The sequence below is a fragment of the Myotis nattereri genome, assembly GCF_964212035.1.
Source record: "Myotis nattereri genome assembly, chromosome: 16".
Lineage (NCBI taxonomy): Eukaryota > Metazoa > Chordata > Mammalia > Chiroptera > Vespertilionidae > Myotis > Myotis nattereri.
Genome location: NC_138091.1, coordinates 39,791,640 through 39,810,613, shown reverse-complemented (window position 1 = coordinate 39,810,613; position 18,974 = coordinate 39,791,640). Strand labels below are relative to the sequence as shown.

Genomic DNA, 18,974 nt, shown 5'->3' with positions numbered 1-18,974 from the left:
CAGTCTTTCCTGAGAGAGGCTGTGAGATAAAGAATACTGAATTAAGATTAAGACGCCCTGTCTTGCTAGTCCTGTGACCTTGAGCAAGAGAATGTCCTTGAACCACAGGTCCTTTATCTGTAAAATGAAAATAATTGGATGTGCTCATCTCTTTAGATTACTTATCTGACTATTTTATTGCTGGATGCTTAGACACTAGATGTAGCTAGCTAGAAACTCCTTGTCTGGCAAAACATAGTGTATACAAAGGTTGGTATTCCCCTGCAGTCTCCCCAATTTTCACCACTGCAGTTATCACATTATATCCCCTATTTTCAGTATCTCCAGCATTGAATTATTGCTCCTTCAAGAACAATATTAATATTTCTAAGAAACCTATTAAGTAGAATGAGAACAAAAGATAGATTTTTAAAGCAAGCATTATTAATTGACATGAGGTTGCTAATTCAAAGGGAATACTTTATATGTTATTTGGAAGGTTTGTCTTTAAAAAGAATATTCTTTATCTGAAAGTGGACCACATGCCATAGAATGTGGTTTCCATGGTAACTGCCACATTTAAAAAATATGCACAGGACCAAAGATACACTGTATAATACTTCTGCAAATGGATCATTCTTAGAGAAATCAGTTTCTTGAGCTCAGCCTATTATTTTTTGCTTTTTAAATTTAATATAATTTCCTCCACAATGAGGACCAAGTTGAATTATTTAAAATAGTTTAATTATAGGTAAATATGCTAATCTTGTGTTTATAAGATCGAAATAATTATAGAATTATAATGGAAAAAGAAAACTGGTGACCTACAAAAAAATGTAAACTTTACCTGAAAGGGCATCTTCCTATATTTTCTCCTAGTTATGTAGCTAAGAAATAGTATTCTTATACATAGTAATACATATAATAATATATGAATACAAAACATATTGAATTCATATGTAATGTTAGACACATCACTACTAATAAAATGAGATCTTCCCATCCGAGCATCTATGTCTAAACAGAAGAAGGACTTTGGTCCTATTTGGAAAATTCTGTATTCCTCTGCTTTTGATGTCAGAAAAACAATATTTCCCCCACAGGCTTTTAAAAGTGGCTTAGTTAGGAAAACCTCTATATGTTAAATGTACACAGAAAGCTCCTGGGCTATCTTAATTCTATGCACTCCAAGGATGCTATGAAACGTCATCTAAAGAAAATAAATTAAAAATTGTAATGTGTGGTTTTACCACAAGTCCATTATTTGTGAAATACTAAAGTGAATTGTTCAAAACATTTTCCCACCAACTCTTCTAATGTCTGACATTAAACATATGAAAAAGGTGAAGGAATTAAGCAAAAAACACAACAAACCCATAGACCCAGACAACAGTATGGTGATTACCAGAGGGAAAGCGGAGAGTGGGGAGTAGAAGGGGTAAAGGGGGATAAATGGTGGCGGAAGGAGACTAGACTCTGGGTGGGGAGCACACGATTCAGTGTGTAGACGATTATTACAGAACTGTGCACTTGAAACCTGTATGGTTTTATTAAGCAATGTCACCCCAATACATTCAATTAAAAATAGAAAAATTATGTACATTGCAGCAAATCCCACTTAATACTTAAAACCCACTGAATTCCACTCCTCCAAGTAATGCAGGGTGCCAGGGGATGAGTATCCAAGCGTGGTGTGTGCACAGCTGGAAGGCCAGGCAGCCACTCTGATGTGACTGTGGTGTCGCTGGGGAGAAGCAGGGAGCACAAAGCAGGGCTATGCTAACAGCAACAGCCTCACTACATTGGAGGGGGGGGGGGATGGGGAAGAGGGGGACAGGGGAGGGGGGATACAGTTTATATAGTTTGCTTTATCCAAGCAATCAGTTCAGTTTGACCCAAAGAAATAAAAATATTTACTACCTCAAAACCAAACAAATGCTATTAGTGAGTAAATATTGATGATGAAATACTGTTTTGGTTATGTAGGTAGGATGTGAACCATTTCAGTACTGGTACAAATATTCTACACTCCTGGACCAAATTACCACTTGATTTTATTATTTCATATAGTTTTCCATATTATCAATCCAGAGGACAAGAGAATCAGAGATAAAAGAGAGAGAGTACTAACACACTGGGAAATTAACATCAGGGCATTAACTTTTAAACCATTTCCAAGCTCAGCCATGTTCCTAGTTTTTTCTTCCTCCAGACATTTTGTAAGGGTTTCTGGAAGTAACATAATAATACTGCTAGAGTTTGCTAGGCTTGTGACTTAAAATATGCTTTCTTTTTATTTAAGTATCTAAAAATTGGATCTTTCAAAGTAGCTGTTGTTTGATGTTGAGAATAACTAAATTCTCAATAAATTAAAGTAAAAGTTTAGCATATAAAAATAAAACCTAATAATTATATTTTTGAAAGTAATTAAAGAACCTAAGGTTTTCCCACCAGGTTTTATTTCCAAATGTTTTAACACATAGAGAACATAATCAGTTATATTAGTCAGTGTCCTTTATTTTAAGTCTCGTATCAAAAATTTCTCTCTAAATTGAGAGGTAGGAAAAGAAAAACATGAACTGGTATGATTTTTTTCATTAGATAATTAGAATCACATAATTCACCATGTTTTCCTTTTTGCTATGGTTTCTAGTCAAGCTCAGAGCTCAAACTTGTACTTAACTGAAGCATTTTTTTAAAGTATGGATTTTCTGATGTGGTTAATATCATTTATTGCTTAATTATTTTCAATTATATTTTACCTGTCTAAGCATGTACTTATCATAAAATGCTGCTTCTCAAATACTTTTTGAAAGTAGCTGGCATATAAAGAAATTAAAATCAAGTATTTTCAATAGAAAAATGCTTCCCCCAAAAAGCCCAGTGTTCAGAACATCCATCTTGTTAAATTCATCCTTAGGCTATCTTGAAAGAATAATAGCTAGTGTTAATCCACTGCACACACCCACACCCAGTTCATTAATGGACAGACTTTGATCTTGTACCCAGATCCCCAAATTCATGTGAAATAATATTATTGAGATATAATTTTAAAAATTAAAATGGTTTTCACTTTTTTGAAAAACTTTTTGGTAAACAGAAGAGAGGAAGAAAAGCTTTTCTGAAAACACCACATTTTAGAATCAGTAATAGGTGCAGCCACTTTACTGTGAACCAATATGGCAAAATCAAGGTGATCTGTCCACTATTTTGTAAAAGTTGTTTCTCTTAGAATCATAATTCTCAATTTAGGGAATCCACAAAGGCATGGGATGCCAATGTCTGGCAGGACCCCTCGTACTAGATACAAAATCTATATATTCAGATGTCACTATAACCTTCAGGTCTGTTGTACCTCATCTGCATTATACTGATGGTAGTTCACAGTGGCAGCTGTGGTCCCCTGACTCCTTGCTTTGTCTGTACCTCATAGACAACTGTCCTAAGATGGTGACACCACCTCTGGGGCGAATCACAAAGGTTCTCTGTAACAGTCTCAGACACTTTGGCAACAAACATAAAGATCAAGCATTCTCTAAATGGTTCAAGGCCCTCAAAGAACAATGAAGAGATCAAGGAACCTATGTCCTGTTTTTCTTCTAATTCAAAGGGGTAAATTGTAGAAATTCTTTTATTGCAAGGCAGTTCAGTAGCAAAGCAAGAATTACATGCAGAACTATCATGTTAGAAGTTTCCCAGTAGAATCTTAATTAAAAAAATAAGTTCTCTTTGTATTAAAAACATGATTGGATCAACCCAATCCTTCTTCAAAATAATTTCAAAAAGAGGGATCTGACAAATGAGAAACTGACGTTGTGAATTTCTGTGTTGATATCTACTGATCTAGATGCTTTTTCTTAAACATTATGACCTTAAGTAGATACCAGACTAAACATGAGGGTGGTAAATTAATGTTCATTTCAGCAAATCACAGCAGTGAAAATCAAGGTATATGACATAAATATAATATATGCATAGAATAATTAGCTAAATGCACCAAATAAAATGAAGGGAATGGTTAATTGCCCTTAGTTGCATTATTATATCTTATCATTTCTCTATAACAGAAATTACTTGAATAACCAACCTATATATAGCATATTCACCAAAAAGTACTTCTTAGTTGATATATATGATTCACCTTATGGTAGGTAACTATATAATAATGATTTGATTATCAATATGCAATATATCAAACCTTTAGAAAGGCCAAAAGTATACCATATATTTAGTATACAATTCTTCATATACTGTACGTACTCTACAATCTGATGGAAGAAAAGCAGCAAACAAAGCCATAGTATCCACGTAGCTATTCCACGGGTCCTCTGTGGTTCAGTATTTCAACTAGTCCTTTCTACAAAATGGCCTCCATTGTTAACGGAAGCAGCCAAACGTGAACTGAAAATCAAATCTCTCTGGAACTAAAATTAAAAATCAGACAATCCAATATTTAAGACACCTGTGTTTATTCTGCATCAAACCACAAAATAGTGACTTGAAAAAAGATCTATTTTAAAAAATATATGCCCACTTTGTCTTTTTGAGATCTAGGAATGGAATTCAGGACTGAAAAGGCATTTACATGAGATTATTTAGAGCACAATCATGACAAGATATATTTGGGAAATTTAGGACTTATCTGAAGGAAACTTTGAAACAATAGCCTCAAAGAATAACCAAAAATAATTGCAAAGCATTATCATTTTGGCATATATGATAAGATTTTTAAAAATATAACATTGATAAAGTTTTTAAAAAACATATTCTCTAAAATTAACTAATTATGTAACTTATATTATATAGTAATCCTTTTCATTTTGATCAAGAATGCATTTAGCTCGTTTCCATTGCTTCTTAGCATTCCCAGGACAGCAATTCCAATTGTTTCAAGAAAGACGCAAAATATGAGAAACATAATCCTATGTATAATATAGCATTTGAAGAAGTCACATGGTCCTCATACTTAATATTTCAATTAGAAGAAATTCAATTAATAACCTTATTATACTGTCCCTTAATTATATGGGACAATTCTAAAATTTCCCTTTTGTTACTATTGGATGGACCGCACCCTATACATGGCAGATATGACATATGCCAAAGTCACAAAGATTTCCACTAAATTTGGCTGCCACTTGTGTTGGCTTTCTACAACACCACTAAAATAGTAGTAAGTGATATAAATTAATGGATTTTATTGTATCAATTATTCAATTTTACTTGGCACACAGGCACCACACTGACTCACAACTCTAACATCACACAAGACAATGGTAGACTTAGTATCATCTCTGAAGGAGAAATGAATTTTGAAAATATTCTTAACAAATTGTACGGCTAACAATAAAAATATCAGCATAGATTTTATAACAGCTGTAACTGGATGGTGGCAGAAATATAATACCCATTTATTTCCTAGGAACTGCCTTAGTATTCTCATACTCTGGCTACTATAATGACTACATACTTAGTCAGCAAACCCCATAAAACAAGTTGAAAATAATTTTCATGTAAATGTAGATTACTGACACACAAAAAAGGCTGTGCTGAGTATGTCTATATTGCCCAGTCATTATCCGAAAGTGAAAGACTCAAGGTCAAATGAAAAATAACCAATAACTCCCATTCTTTGCTTTACTGCCTCCCACCCTCCATTCAAGAAATTAACTTGTTTAATCAGTTGTATTTTCATGTTTAGATAATTATAAATTTGTATAAACACATATGAAAACAAATGGAAGGTTTACTTCATTGTTCAAAAATTATATTATTTGGGGAGGAAGAATAACTAGGAAGAAGCTTATGTGTGGTATGGATAATATGGTTAGATTTTAATGGGAAAAGAGCTATTTCAGCTTAGTATATTATATGGCTGTATTAGAAAATAAAATGATCTCTTTATTGTTATCAATTGCTCTTCAATTTTTCTTCAATAAAATTTCACAGCAATCACCTCCAGAGGATACACTAAAGGCCTTTGATTATATACAGGGTGGGGCACAAGTAGGTTTCTAGTTATGAGTACACAAAACACAGTTTATTCTTATATTATTATTTATTAATTACTGTGTTATTTCCCATACAAACTCCTGTAAACCTACTTTTGCCCCACCTTGTATACCCTATAGAATGTATTGCACTACAAAGACACATGCTCAGTAAGAATTTTTTTCATCTGAAATTTATAAAGATAATTTTTCATGCTGACAGTGCACATTTCATCCGTAAGTCTGAAGAGTCAAATGCTACCACAGCTGGGGGTTATTCTGCCAAATGGCTTCCAACAGGGACGACAGAGATGGAGGCTAGGAGGCATGTGTATGTGCACGAAGGAAAAAGCAACAGACCTGATGGGAAATAGCCTTTCGCTGGAGTCATTTTTATCAATTACCATCTGAGGGATCTAATCAGATATAGAGTCTAATGGGGAAAAAAGCAACACTAGGAAGCAAAAGCAAACATTAAAACAGCTGCTTGATTACCTACAGAGATTAAAACAAAAAGCAAGGAGTGAGGCTGATATATTTCATGGGGATTTGCTAAGGCTGAGGGGAGGGGTAAGGGGCAGATACCTTTAAAAAATCCATCATGAAAGGAACTGAGACAAGATTATAAAAAAGGGGCCAAGTTATAGCACACCATGGGATTTTTAATCTGGCTACCTGTGGTTTCTGTAGTTAAAGCCTTATTCATCCTTAAAACAAGAGGGGGGGGGGGGTGGAGGGAAGAAAACAAAAAAAAAATCACATTTATATGTCAGTTTTGCAAATGATCAAACAGCGTGCGTCAACAAGAATAATAAGAAAACATGAAACGCTGATGACTTTTTAAAAAGATGCCCGTTTTATCAAATATTATTGGTAATTACCTGTGAATCTCGTTTCTTGAACTCTTGAATTTGATTTTCGTGCTCCATATTGGCAGCGCGAAGCTGTTTTTCCAGGTTTTCAATGTCCCGTTCATGGTCTCGGACTAGGCTATCCTTCTCTGCGTTATGCTGCTGTAATAGGTGCGTCTTCTCCTGTTCATGCTCCAGCTTCAGCTCTACTATCTGATTGGACAATGAGGAGGACAGTTCATCAACAGAACATCCTTGTCGTCATGACAACTCATGGACAGCTTAATTTTTCCCTAATTTGACCAAGTTCAAAATTTTATTTTTGCGTCATTATTACCTCACCCTTGAATACTCTCATTTTTGGGGGGGAGTGGGGAAGGTTTACCCAAATCTCCTAATATTCAAGACAGTTGGGCATATTCAGTAAATCCTTCTGCAATCTGTTGACACAAATGCCTGAATATTGAAAAAAAATTATGTTGAATGCTAGGTATTTCCTCCCCATGAATTTGGGTATTACTGATCAGCAATGGTTATAAATGGTTAATAGTCCGTATGCTTTGCTTTTTGCTTAAATATATAAGCGTATGAGCAGCAATTAAATCGGTCAGTTTTCTTTATGATTTTTAAATAAAAGATCGGAGCTAAATACGCATCTGGATTATTGTATATACAGTTGTCTTTTTAAAAATAAAATGATAAATTTCAAAGCTCTATTATCTCATTGTCAGCTACGGTATACCAACATAAACAGATGTTATGTGTTCCAGAAGGGCACCTGCTGTGCTGCAAGCTTGCGCCATGATTTCATAAAAAGCATTCTATTCTCAGGATCCTTTCCCAGTCCACTCCACACTGGAGACTGTGACCTTGGCCAGCCTGAGCCTCTCCCTGCGAGACTGAATGGCAGCCGGAGACCAAGGGCCTGGTTGCCGCAGCTTTGATACTAATCCTCCCAGACTGTGCACAATGGCACCCTACCTGGCCTGCAAACTATAGCCAGCCAGGCTGTCTTTGAAGCAGGTGATGAATAGGGGACTGCAGGAAGCCAGCTTCCCCAGTGAACTCCAGGCCACACAGCTGCTAAGAACAGTCACTTGGATTTTTCTTCAGTTTTGGTGGATTTCAGTGGAAAAAACTGCTGTTATCTAGAATATGTTGTGTTATTTTCGGCGTGAGAATCCATCTTCAATAAAGCTAACAGTAGGAGCCTGCTCCAAACCGATCTTGTTTCGTGCAATGAATCACCAGACTACCATATCTTAAAGCTATAGCATTCATTTCTCCAGACACGCATGCTGCACTCAATTTCAGAAGTTATTTTCCTTTAAGATTTAGAAGTCTTATCCTCTATTTGCAAATTAAGAGTCAAAACACAAATTAAATTTACTTTTAATTTAAACAACAGGTTTCAAATTTTTTTCTGATAATGATCTTTCTTAGAGAACTGAAAAATCAACCATAAATTTCTGACCACTCATAAATTATGCTATTTAGAAGAAAGAACAGTATTCAAATTCTTGAATATATACACTTATCAGAACAAAACAATGTATAAAATATGAAAAAAATTATTTTGTATCTGAGAATAAAGATGCACTCTAGCCCTGACTGGTTTGGCTCAGTTGATAGAGTGCCGGCCTGTGGACTGAAGGGTCTCAGGTTCGATTCCGGTCAAGGGCATAAGAAAAAAAAAAAAAAGAATAAATAAAATAAATAAATAAATAAAAAGATGCATTCTAGTGAATTTATGTTTATTTAAAATGTAGGAATCTTCAATATTATTCTACTTCTGTCACTTTTTTCCTTAAACACTATTATCAAGTAGTAAAGAAATGTTTCTTTGATTATTTAAAATAAATTGAGCCCTAGCTGGTTTTGCTCGGTGGATATAGCATCAGCCTGAAGACTGAAGGGTCCCGGGTTTGATTCCGGTCAAGGGCACATGCCCAGGTTGCGGACTCGATCCCCAATGTGAGGCGTGCAGGAGGCAGCCAATCAATGATTCTCTCTCATCATTCATGTTTCTATCTCCCTCTCCCTGCCTCTCTTAAATCAATAAAAATATGTAAAAAATAAAATAAAATAAATTGACATGTTTTATCCTATAGTTCATACAACTACAATGTTAATCACAACGAAAGAGAGAATTTAAAAAGGTATTTATATTACTGTACTTTTTTTCAGGCAGCCAAGTGTGTGAATTATGAAGTTAGGATATTTTTAGTTCTTTGACATTATTTTTACTCGGCATTATGTTATCAAGCATAATTATAACAAAATTATAAATTTTACTGAAAATCATTTAAGTATGTAATACACTGAAAGGAAATAGAAGGAGGTGGAAAGTTCCACTTAGATCTCAAACGCCTCAGAAAAACCATGAGAATGGGTATGATTTTAAAATTGATAGCAAAACATTTTACAATACTCTAGGGAAAAGTAACAATTGACCTATAATTAAGGCAGAAGAATTTTTTCCCCCAAGAAAAGACACATGACCAGAAATCACTGTGAGGTTGGTAGTAATGGTGCCACCTTGCTCCAGGCTCTGGGAATAATGCATTTTCAGAGTAACTTTCTGAGTCATTTAGAGTTCTTTCTGATAGACTGATCAATGACCCTGCCCATATTCAAATTTGAATTCATTCTAAAAAAATCAGGAGCAAATGAAATAGATAATGGAATTTCAAACCTAAACATAAACGTTCATAAATAATTTGTTATTTTGTTATGACATGTTGCTCAGTGATGCTAATGAATAAATCTCAAAGTTGCTGGGGTCTTTTAAAGTGAAATAGTCAGGCTTGCCTGCTTGATCCAACACTGCTTGGCCAACTTCTAGATGTTATGAACCCTTTCTGATCTTTGCCTAGGTTTCTTCACTGTCAGTATCCTCTGACAGGTGTGTCTTCTGATAACTGGCAGAGTCCAGGAGAAAAACCCTAATGTTCTGGAAACATTTTGATGATAGATTTATAACCACAAATGCCATGATGAAGGTGGATCTATGATTAAATTCAAGGTTTCACTTGTTCCTAGTCCCTTTCAGGTAAGAAAATGGTAAAAGGATTCTTGGATTTTCCAGTTTGGTCCTTTACTTATGGGCATATCTGAAGGGTAAACAGAAAGTAGCATATCCTCCTTACCTTGGACTATACCATTTTTGGTTGACCAACAACAATTTCTAATGGAGGTAGTGGTGACCAGGAGGTGGTAAATCACGGAAAATGTAGAGGATGTAAAAGTACATAGCATCCAGAAGGATGAATGTTGAGTGGTCAATGTGGTCTCTAAGTCAAGGTGGTCCAAAATCTATAATATGTACTACAGGGGAAATATGATGCACCATCACCAAGGAACCTGCTTAATTAATGCTGGCTAAAGTTATCCATGTAATACAGGAGGAAAAGCTTCAAGTTCCCTAATCCAAAAGCACTGAGCTGTGGACCAGGTAATTATATGTGTAGTGCACACTCTACAGGTACTAAAACAGACTGGCATGTCTTCCAGGGACAAGGAGAGTGATCAGCCCTCACTTGCACGCACCTGCTAGCATCTGGCAGTCCCTTGAGTTACTGAGCTTGATGGCGTGGTGGTCGGGCTTTGGGTGAGAAAATGGCTTTATTGTCTAGAAACTACTAGGTTGACTCACATGTAATTACCCTTTTTGTAGGTCAAATAGAAGATGGATAAGTGTCCTGCTCCATCTACTATGAAACCCATCACACACTCTGAAAGTGAGGTTCAAGAGTAAAGTGTTGGAATTTTGAAATCCCTGCAAGCACAGCTCTCTATCCCAGACTAAATCATTCTGCAGTCTGATGATGATGATGTTCCCACGCCAGCGAAGGCTTCCCGGGAGTGCCAATGGCAGGAGCACATTCCAGGCCCAGAGAAAGACCAAGTGGGAACTGGTAGATATCCAAGTTGATGGGGGGCTTGGAATATATATTTAAGTCCTGGTAGCTGTTTTACAATAAATTAGCACTAGCAAATACGACCTGAATGCCTTTTAATAATCTTATAAAGAAAAAGACAAAGGGGATAAAATAAGTCATTAATTCTCAGTACACAACACATAGACCAACACATCCCAATGATACACCTCAATGTCAGAAATTCTAAAACCAGAAACAAATTACAGAAGTTCCAGAATGCACCTAACTCATTAAAAAGGAGAAATTATGGTGCAAAATACTACCTAAAATAACCTCATCTGTAACTAAATGATAAAATCTGTATTCTACAAGCCTTGGTATAAAGGGGCAAAGCCCTAGTGAATGTAAATATAAAAGTTGAAGAGTTTGGAGTGATTTAGAGGCTATCTAGTACAACAGTCATCTTTTTTAAACATTTTTTTAATTGATTTCAGAGAGGAAGGAAGAAGTAAAAAGAGATAGAAACATCAATGATGACAGAAAATCACTGATTGGCTGCCTCCTGCATACCCCATACAGGGGATCAAGTCCGCAACCCAGGCATGTGCCCTCACCAAGAATTGAATCATGACCTCCTGGTTCTTAGGTTGATGCTCAACTCCTGAACAACACAGGCTGGGCTACAACATTGATCTTAATCAGGACTCTTCCCTATAACACTGAAAGCTGGTCACTCAGCTGCTGCTGGACTGGTTTTAGCACTAAGGGAATAACTGTGGTTCAAGGCAACCTATGCCTCACACTGAACATGCCTGGCCCTGGAACTCCTGGGTACAGATAGCAGGAAACGCTGAAAACTGTAAAAAGAAAAACAAATGTTAAAACACACACACACACACACACGAACACTCACTGACAGCAGTCAAGCAAGGAAAGAGAACTATCATGAATATCACCTTTGCCATAAATTTCAGAAAGTATTGGTTAAGAAAGGAAACAGAAGGTTCTGACATGGTTTGGTGAGATCTACTATTTTGTCTCCATCCCCTGGAAGTAGAGCTGCTAAGCTGAAATAATGCCGGGGAATATTCTTTAATACCCCAGTTTTGTAGAAAATAGACTAAACATTAATCATTCCCTTTCCCTGTTGCAAAATAATACCCATGTATGTGCCCTGGTGGAGAATAGGAGGGTAATTGCATGGGGTAGAAATGGCTGATTGAAAGAAATGAATTAAGCTAGGAAAGTGAAAAACTGGGGCTTATTCTTCCTGATAGAATCATCAGCTTCAAAGTTCCCATAAGAAAAGAAAAAATCCTCCAATACAGAGCACAAAACCTGGTGTAGGACATTAATAAAATGCTAAAAGAACAGGTCTCATTTTCTCTAACAAAAGTTGCTCAAAGCTCCAACCAAGTTCTCCTCCTCTATCCTTATCATCATCTCAAACTATAGAAAAGTAAATGCACAAAATACCTATGGCCTCAAACTGTGACTGAAAATAGAGACAAAAAGGGAATCAAAGAGAATTCATGCGCATTATAACGGAACAAGTAGTAGATTTGGATAGAGCTACCCATATTAAGCCCAAGCAAGATGAAGGAAAAAAGTGTCTAAACAACTATAAATTTATTATATCAGGGGGAAAAAAATGAACTGAGCTAAAAAGGAGAAGAAAGGAGGAGGAAGGGAGAAAAACATACTTTAAAAATCAGAAACAGAGTAACAGGATAACTTACTAAGAACATGAGTACGATGAAAGAGAACTCTAAGATAAAAAGATAAAACAACAAACCAAGGATTAAAATAACTCCATCACAAAATTAATTCTAAAGTAAAACCAACAATATCTATCTATATAAAAGGCTAATATGCAAAGTGTCCCCTTGGGAGTTCGACCAAAAGACCAGCAGTTCAATTGCTTGCTATGATGCACACTGACCACCAGAGGTGGCGCAGAACAAAGGAAGGCCCCGGCTGGCAGCCAGAAGCCAGAAAGAAGGCCCCGGCAAGTAGCCAGCAGACCCTGATAGGCCCTGATTGCCAGCCAGGCCTAGGGACCCTACCAGTTCACGAATTTCGTGCACCAGGCCTCTAGTTCTGAATAAACATGGCTGAAAATCTAATCATTGACTCAGACCAAAGACTTGAGCTAATCATAGTAAAGGCCCATGAAGGAGACAGACAGAAGATTATACAGAGAGAAAATAGAAAAAGGAAATCCATGTATACATAGATATGTCAGAAAATTTCTCTGAATAAATGAAGAGATGAATGTGTGTACCAAAGAAGTACAATGTACTGATATAACAAGTCAGATTGAGAAAAGATGGCTGAAAAATACTATAACTAACTCAAGCATGGAAAAACTCAGACTATAAAACACAAACTACTAAAAACAAACAAACAAACAAACAAAAAATCCCATACACAAAAATAAAAACACTTAAGGAAGGCAACCAGGAGGTAAACAAAGAATCTGTATTAAGAACAATTAGTTGCCACAAGACAGTGGAGCAACGTGTACAGAGCTTTATGGAAAGAAAGATGACCAGAGAATTTTATTCCCAGCCAAACTATCCTTCAAAAATATAGTGATTCTCAAGCATACAAAAAAAAATGCAGTGAATACAACAAATATATGCCCTTCCTGAAAAAAACTCTATTTAATGATGATGTCTCATTAGTTAATAGGTGAATCAAAATAAAGGACTCAGATATGAAAGAAGCTGTGCTAAAAGTCCTGGTGGTAGATATATAATTGATTTAAATTTAAAAATTACCTCTATGTAACTGTGAAATCATGGTTTTAGAACAAACTATAAATGCTACAAATTTCCGTGATATATAAATAATACTTTAACTGACAAAATAGAGTGGTAAGAGTGGAAGTGTAAGCACGATAATTTTATTTTTTACTAGAGGCGCGATGCACAAATTTCATGCAAGAGTAGGCCTTCCTTCCCCTGGCTGCCAGCACCGTCTTCCCTCTGGCCTCCAGCAGGCACCCGGGACCCAGGCTTCCCTCACAGCCCCAGCTTGGGGTCTAATTAGCATATTAAGCTTTTATTATTATAGACTAGTAGCCCATTGCACGAAGATTCATGCAATAGGCCTTCCTTCCCCTGGCTGCCGGCACCAGTTTTCCTCCGGCACCTGGGACCCAGGCCTCTGGTCTGGCCACAGCAGCAAGGCTTGGCTTCTCTGCTCTGGCTGCTCCCAGCCCCTCCTTTTTTAAATATATATTTTATTGATTTTTTTACAGAGAGGAAGGGAGAGGGATAGAGAGTTAGAAACATCAATGAGAAACATCGATCAGCTGCCTCCTGCACACTCCCTACTGGAGATGTGCCCACAACCAAGGTACATGCCCTTGCCCGGAATCGAACATGGGACCCTTGAGTTCGCAGGCTGACGCTCTATCCACTGAGCCAAACCAGTTAGGGCTCCTTCCTCCCCCCCTCCTCCCCCCCGCCCCCCCCGCTCGAGTGGAGCCCAGGGCGGACTGGAAGCCTGGGTTTGCCCTGGCGACCCAGGCCCCCAGCCCCTCCTTGAGTGGAGCCAAGGCCCTCAACCCCTCCTTGAGCGGAGCCCAGAGTTGGGTGGGAAGCTTGGCTTCCTCCATCGCTGGGAGCAACCCTAGCCTCCTGCTCATTCCAACTCCGTGGCCGCCACCATCTCCAGTCATCTTCAGTCTTTACTCTACACCTACGTATGCAAATTAACCACCATCTTTGTTGGGTTAATTTACATAGTCGCTCTGATTGGCTGGTGGGTGTAGCAGAGTGGTGGAGTGATGGAGTGATGGTTAATTTGCATGTTTCTCTTTTATTATTGTAGATAGTACAGAGTGAATTAATGTTCTTAAAATTGAACCATAAAATCTGAAAATGACTCTAACCTCAATGTATTTTTAATGTTTATTTCTTACTGTTCTAAGATATAATTTCTTATACGATAAAGAAACATTTTGTAAATTTCAGAAATTCCTTTAACTCCCTTTGTTTCTTAAACTTTCACATAAAAACATTTTAATAAGTGGCAAATACAGCATGCCCCTGTTTCTAAAAAATTATCCTTTTATTTATCTATCTCTCACAGAAATTTCTGAAATGATGCTCTAAGATTTTTTTTGGTCTAAGTTTTAATTTCTTTATTGTATGAGGTTACCGTGTCAAATGGTAACAGCTCCCTTCAAACACATGGCCCTTGTATACAGAGGAATCCAGCACACAGTTATTCGATGATACTGGTGTCCCCACTGTGAGTACATTCCTCAGCACCTTTGTGGAGGTATTGTCTAGGCCAACCGTGGGCAAACTACGGCCCGCGGGCCGGATCTGGCCCGTTTGAAATGAATAAAACTAAAAAAAAAAAAAGACCATACCCTTTTATGTAATGATGTTTATATTAGTTCACACAAACACTCCATCCATGCTTTTGTTCCGGCCCTCCGGTCCAGTTTAAGAACCATTGTGGCCCTCGAGTCAAAAAGTTTGCCCACCCCTGGTCCAGGCCCTCCTGGTCCAAAGTAAAAAAAAATTATTCTAATATTCTCATTTTCATGAGAATTTTGAGCTCTTCCTCAATACTATGCCAAGGAAGTTCTGGCATCACCACTTTGGATCAAGATGACTATAGTAGTAGAGAAGATCACTTCCCAGTGAAATCACAAACTATTGTAAACGTGCTTCATACTTAAAGAAGAGATGAAGGTCAGTTCAATATTGTGAACAATTACATACATCAGACTAATGACAGTTCAAGGGCACTTCGCTTTAAAGTGTTAGCCATTGAAAGATAAGGGCTTGTCTATAGGGTTTGCCAGATAATACTTCCACATCATCCCACCTCCCATTCAAGGGCTCCCAGTGAACAAATTTTGCTTCTTGTGAAATTTAGTACTACTTTTACATAGTTCATTAAGATCCATACTCAAAGACAAGTGCATCACACCCACCCTGCTTTTCCATGTAAGAATATAACTTAGATCATCAGGTCATGTCTCTGAGCAGTTTCCCATCTGCATTTGCAAAACAGCACTTTTGAAATGTCAAAATAAGTTACCAAATTCTCCAGAGCTCCAGAAATTTAGCTCCAATGGGACAGAGTCCACTGCAAAGTTAGCAGCATTTCACTACTGATTCTGTGGCCTTACATGTTGGCATATTTTTTTTGTTGTTGCAATAATATGATGTAAAATGTGCTATTGGACATTACATTTCATGCGAGATAAGGACTCCAGTAAAGATAAACTTATGGACAATTTGTTTTGAGATCTTGGAGTCAGAGGAAAAGTACAACTTAGCACAGAAAATACCACAGTATGGTCTGATGTTCAGAACAACTTCTTCATAGAAACAGGCACACACACACAAAGTAAAAAGTAAAAAGTCGGCAGTGTGTCAAGAGTAGAAATAGAATTTGTCATCTGTGGGTGGCCACGTGGCTCTAGAGTTAGATATCTGCTGCAACACAAAGAGCCATGCATGCAACCTGTCAGTCAACAGTTCGCTTTAGTCACGCAAGCTCTCTCATTTAAAAGTTCATATTGCTGTGCTGACTGCTATGAGATGGAACCAGGGCCTGCCAGCATATACTGCTTCTCCATTCCTTTTCCTTTCTAGTCAACAATCACCTGCCAGGGCCCACCCTGCTGAAGCTCCAAAGCTCAGGATGCACTGAGGGCTGAAGGCTGGGACACAACAGTGAGCGTGAAGGAGAGCTGAGAAACGATGTTTCCGTTCCCAGTTAACACTGCAAAAACGCTTACCCGGCACCTGTAGGTGACGAGTGACAATACTTATCCTGAGCTTTTAAAACTAAAAAAAAAAAAAAAAAAAAAAAAAAATTCCTACATTTTCTGTGTCTTTATCTGCCAGATTTCAAGTACACACCCAAGAAGGATTCAGATAGTCAAATGCTTCAAGAAGCTTTTTTAAAAATATATTTTTATTGATTTCAGAGAGAAAGGGAGAGGGAGAGAGATAGAAACATCAGTGATGAGAGAGAATCATTGATCAGCTGCCTCCTGCACACCCTCCACAACCCTGGCATGTGCCCTGATCAGGAATCCAACCGTGACCTCCTGGATCATAGGTCGACATTCAACCACTGAGCCACACCAGACAGGCAAGAAGCTTTTTCCTCTCAGTTTAGCGATGGTTCACTCATGCCACTCAAATTGAGAAAATTCATTAATTAGGAATACACCCTCTTAGATAGAGTTCAATATTTTTTGTAAAAACGTGTCTTATCTGTATATTTTAATTTTAATTTATTTTACCTTATGGTAATGTGTAAGGGGTTGGCCCTTCGGTGTTTTTTTATAATCAACAATAAACATTTACTTATTCTGTAGAATTTCACCACTTGTTTATCTGTTGAACTACATTTCCTTTTAAAGGCTCTGTAGTGAAAAAAGAATATATAAAATCTAAGATTAAAGAGTAATGGAATTGCAAAAAAACACACACACAACAACAACAAAAAAACCCTTCATGGCTCAGGAAATCCCAGCATGCCTGCTTTGTTGTTTGTCTCCAAAGTGAATGAGGTTTATGAAAAGACAATCAGAATTGTCCTTTTGTTCCAATGGGTTATACAGGAAAGAAACAGGAAATCTTGATGAAAGCTTGGGCTTTACAGGATATTTATGTGAGTGTTTATCCCATGTGTTTGATGTTTCACTCTACACATCTGCACGCTTTATGCCTGCATTTTGGCTAAAATATTTTTAAATAGCACTTTGCTTTTTTCACTTCATTATAATTCCTGGCATGATGCTTTCTATAGGGGAGGGGCACAAAAATTAAAACTGAATAAAGAAACGGAGGCCCAGAAGGCACAAGTCATTCATTTCTCTGGATGTCGATTTCCTCATAAAATGTGAGGATAAAACCGGATGAGTGCTTCTAAAACTTTTCCACCAAAGCACCCCTAGCAGCGGTGAAAATGAATGGTACCCCCCTGGGGGATCTGAGGGCAAGCTGGAAGTTTCTTTGAAATGCCCTATTTTATCTGAAAAATTCATGAGAACTTTGCATTTTACAAAACAGGAAAGTCTATGTTTGTTTTAAAAAGAATGTTACCTCAATAGTAACACTATTTGCTTTCCCACAAATAATCATGTGAATGCCACCCTCCAGGAAAGGAATGCAGCTTCCCATCACTGGGCACTGGCTCACCGCCCCAGGGACCAGCGCCCATAGGAGAAGCCTGGGGGATCGGCATCTCAATACCCCTGCAGTTGGAAATGCTATGACCATTTAAGATTTGACCACTTCAGATTTTCATATTTTAGAGAAAAGGAAGACTAGATAACAGAAAAGTGGTCACACGTGCACTTGACCGGCAGCTGAGAAGGTCATGGGAAGCACAGAGAGAAGACAGTCCACCTGGAAAGGGGGCCAATAGGGAGTCGGTGGTGGAATGAGCGATGCCTGCATCTGTCAGACATGCACAGGGGCTGAGGTCTGGTCAGGCAAAGGCCCAGAATGTGAACGTTGTTGACCCTGGCATAGGACGTCCCCTTCAATGTGCACATCCCTCCACAACACTCCGGCTGCTACTTCCACACTCAGGTGGGGAAACCTACTTGCTCATGGGCCAAACAACTCCACTTGAGTGGTTCTCAGGAAAGAATTGCTAGAAATACTCCTCACAGTCCATCCACACACTGGCTCAGCCTCTGCTTCCTAGACGCATGAGCGAAGATGAAGAGCCTGGTTCAGGTTCAGGTTCAGATTCCATCATCTATTTATTGTGCGGGACTCTGGGCTGGTTACTAACCGGATGTGCTCCAGTTTCTACAACTAGAATATGGAGACAATAGTTGGCGGCACCTGCTCCACAGACTACTGTGCAATGGGAAGTGCTCAGGTCGTAGAGAGCATGTAGAAACGGTACCTGGCCCAGATAAGGAAGGTTCTACTGACTGTTAGCTGTTATAATTATTATACACAGCCCAAATGTAACACCTTCCTCAATTATAGACTTGAATTTAAAAACAAATATGCAATTCTCCTTAGTCTCGTCTTCTCTTGGCTAAATATCCTATTCCTTTAAATTTTCCCCTGGCATAGTTCCAAACCTTTCTAGACGGTGCAGCAATCCTTTGAACATGTCTGAGTCAGTGTCCTATATAAAATGGACAACCAGAACTGATTTCTTCTTCATACGACCTGATATATATATATATAAAATATATATAAAATATATATAAAAGGCTAATATGCTAAGTGTCCATCCGACTGGTAGCTATGACACACAAT

The 18,974-nt window shown here is 37.8% G+C and overlaps 1 protein-coding gene across 1 annotated transcript in view; it reads right to left on the bottom strand.

Moving 5' to 3' along the window:
• Positions 1 to 18,974, bottom strand: part of CEP112 (centrosomal protein 112) — a 296,754-nt gene that overhangs the window by 151,830 nt on the left and 125,950 nt on the right. The window contains exon 20 of the mRNA XM_081109907.1: positions 6,851 to 7,033. Within this exon, the coding sequence (XP_080966033.1) occupies positions 6,851 to 7,033 (183 nt within the window). The remainder of the gene's footprint in view (positions 1 to 6,850; positions 7,034 to 18,974) is intronic.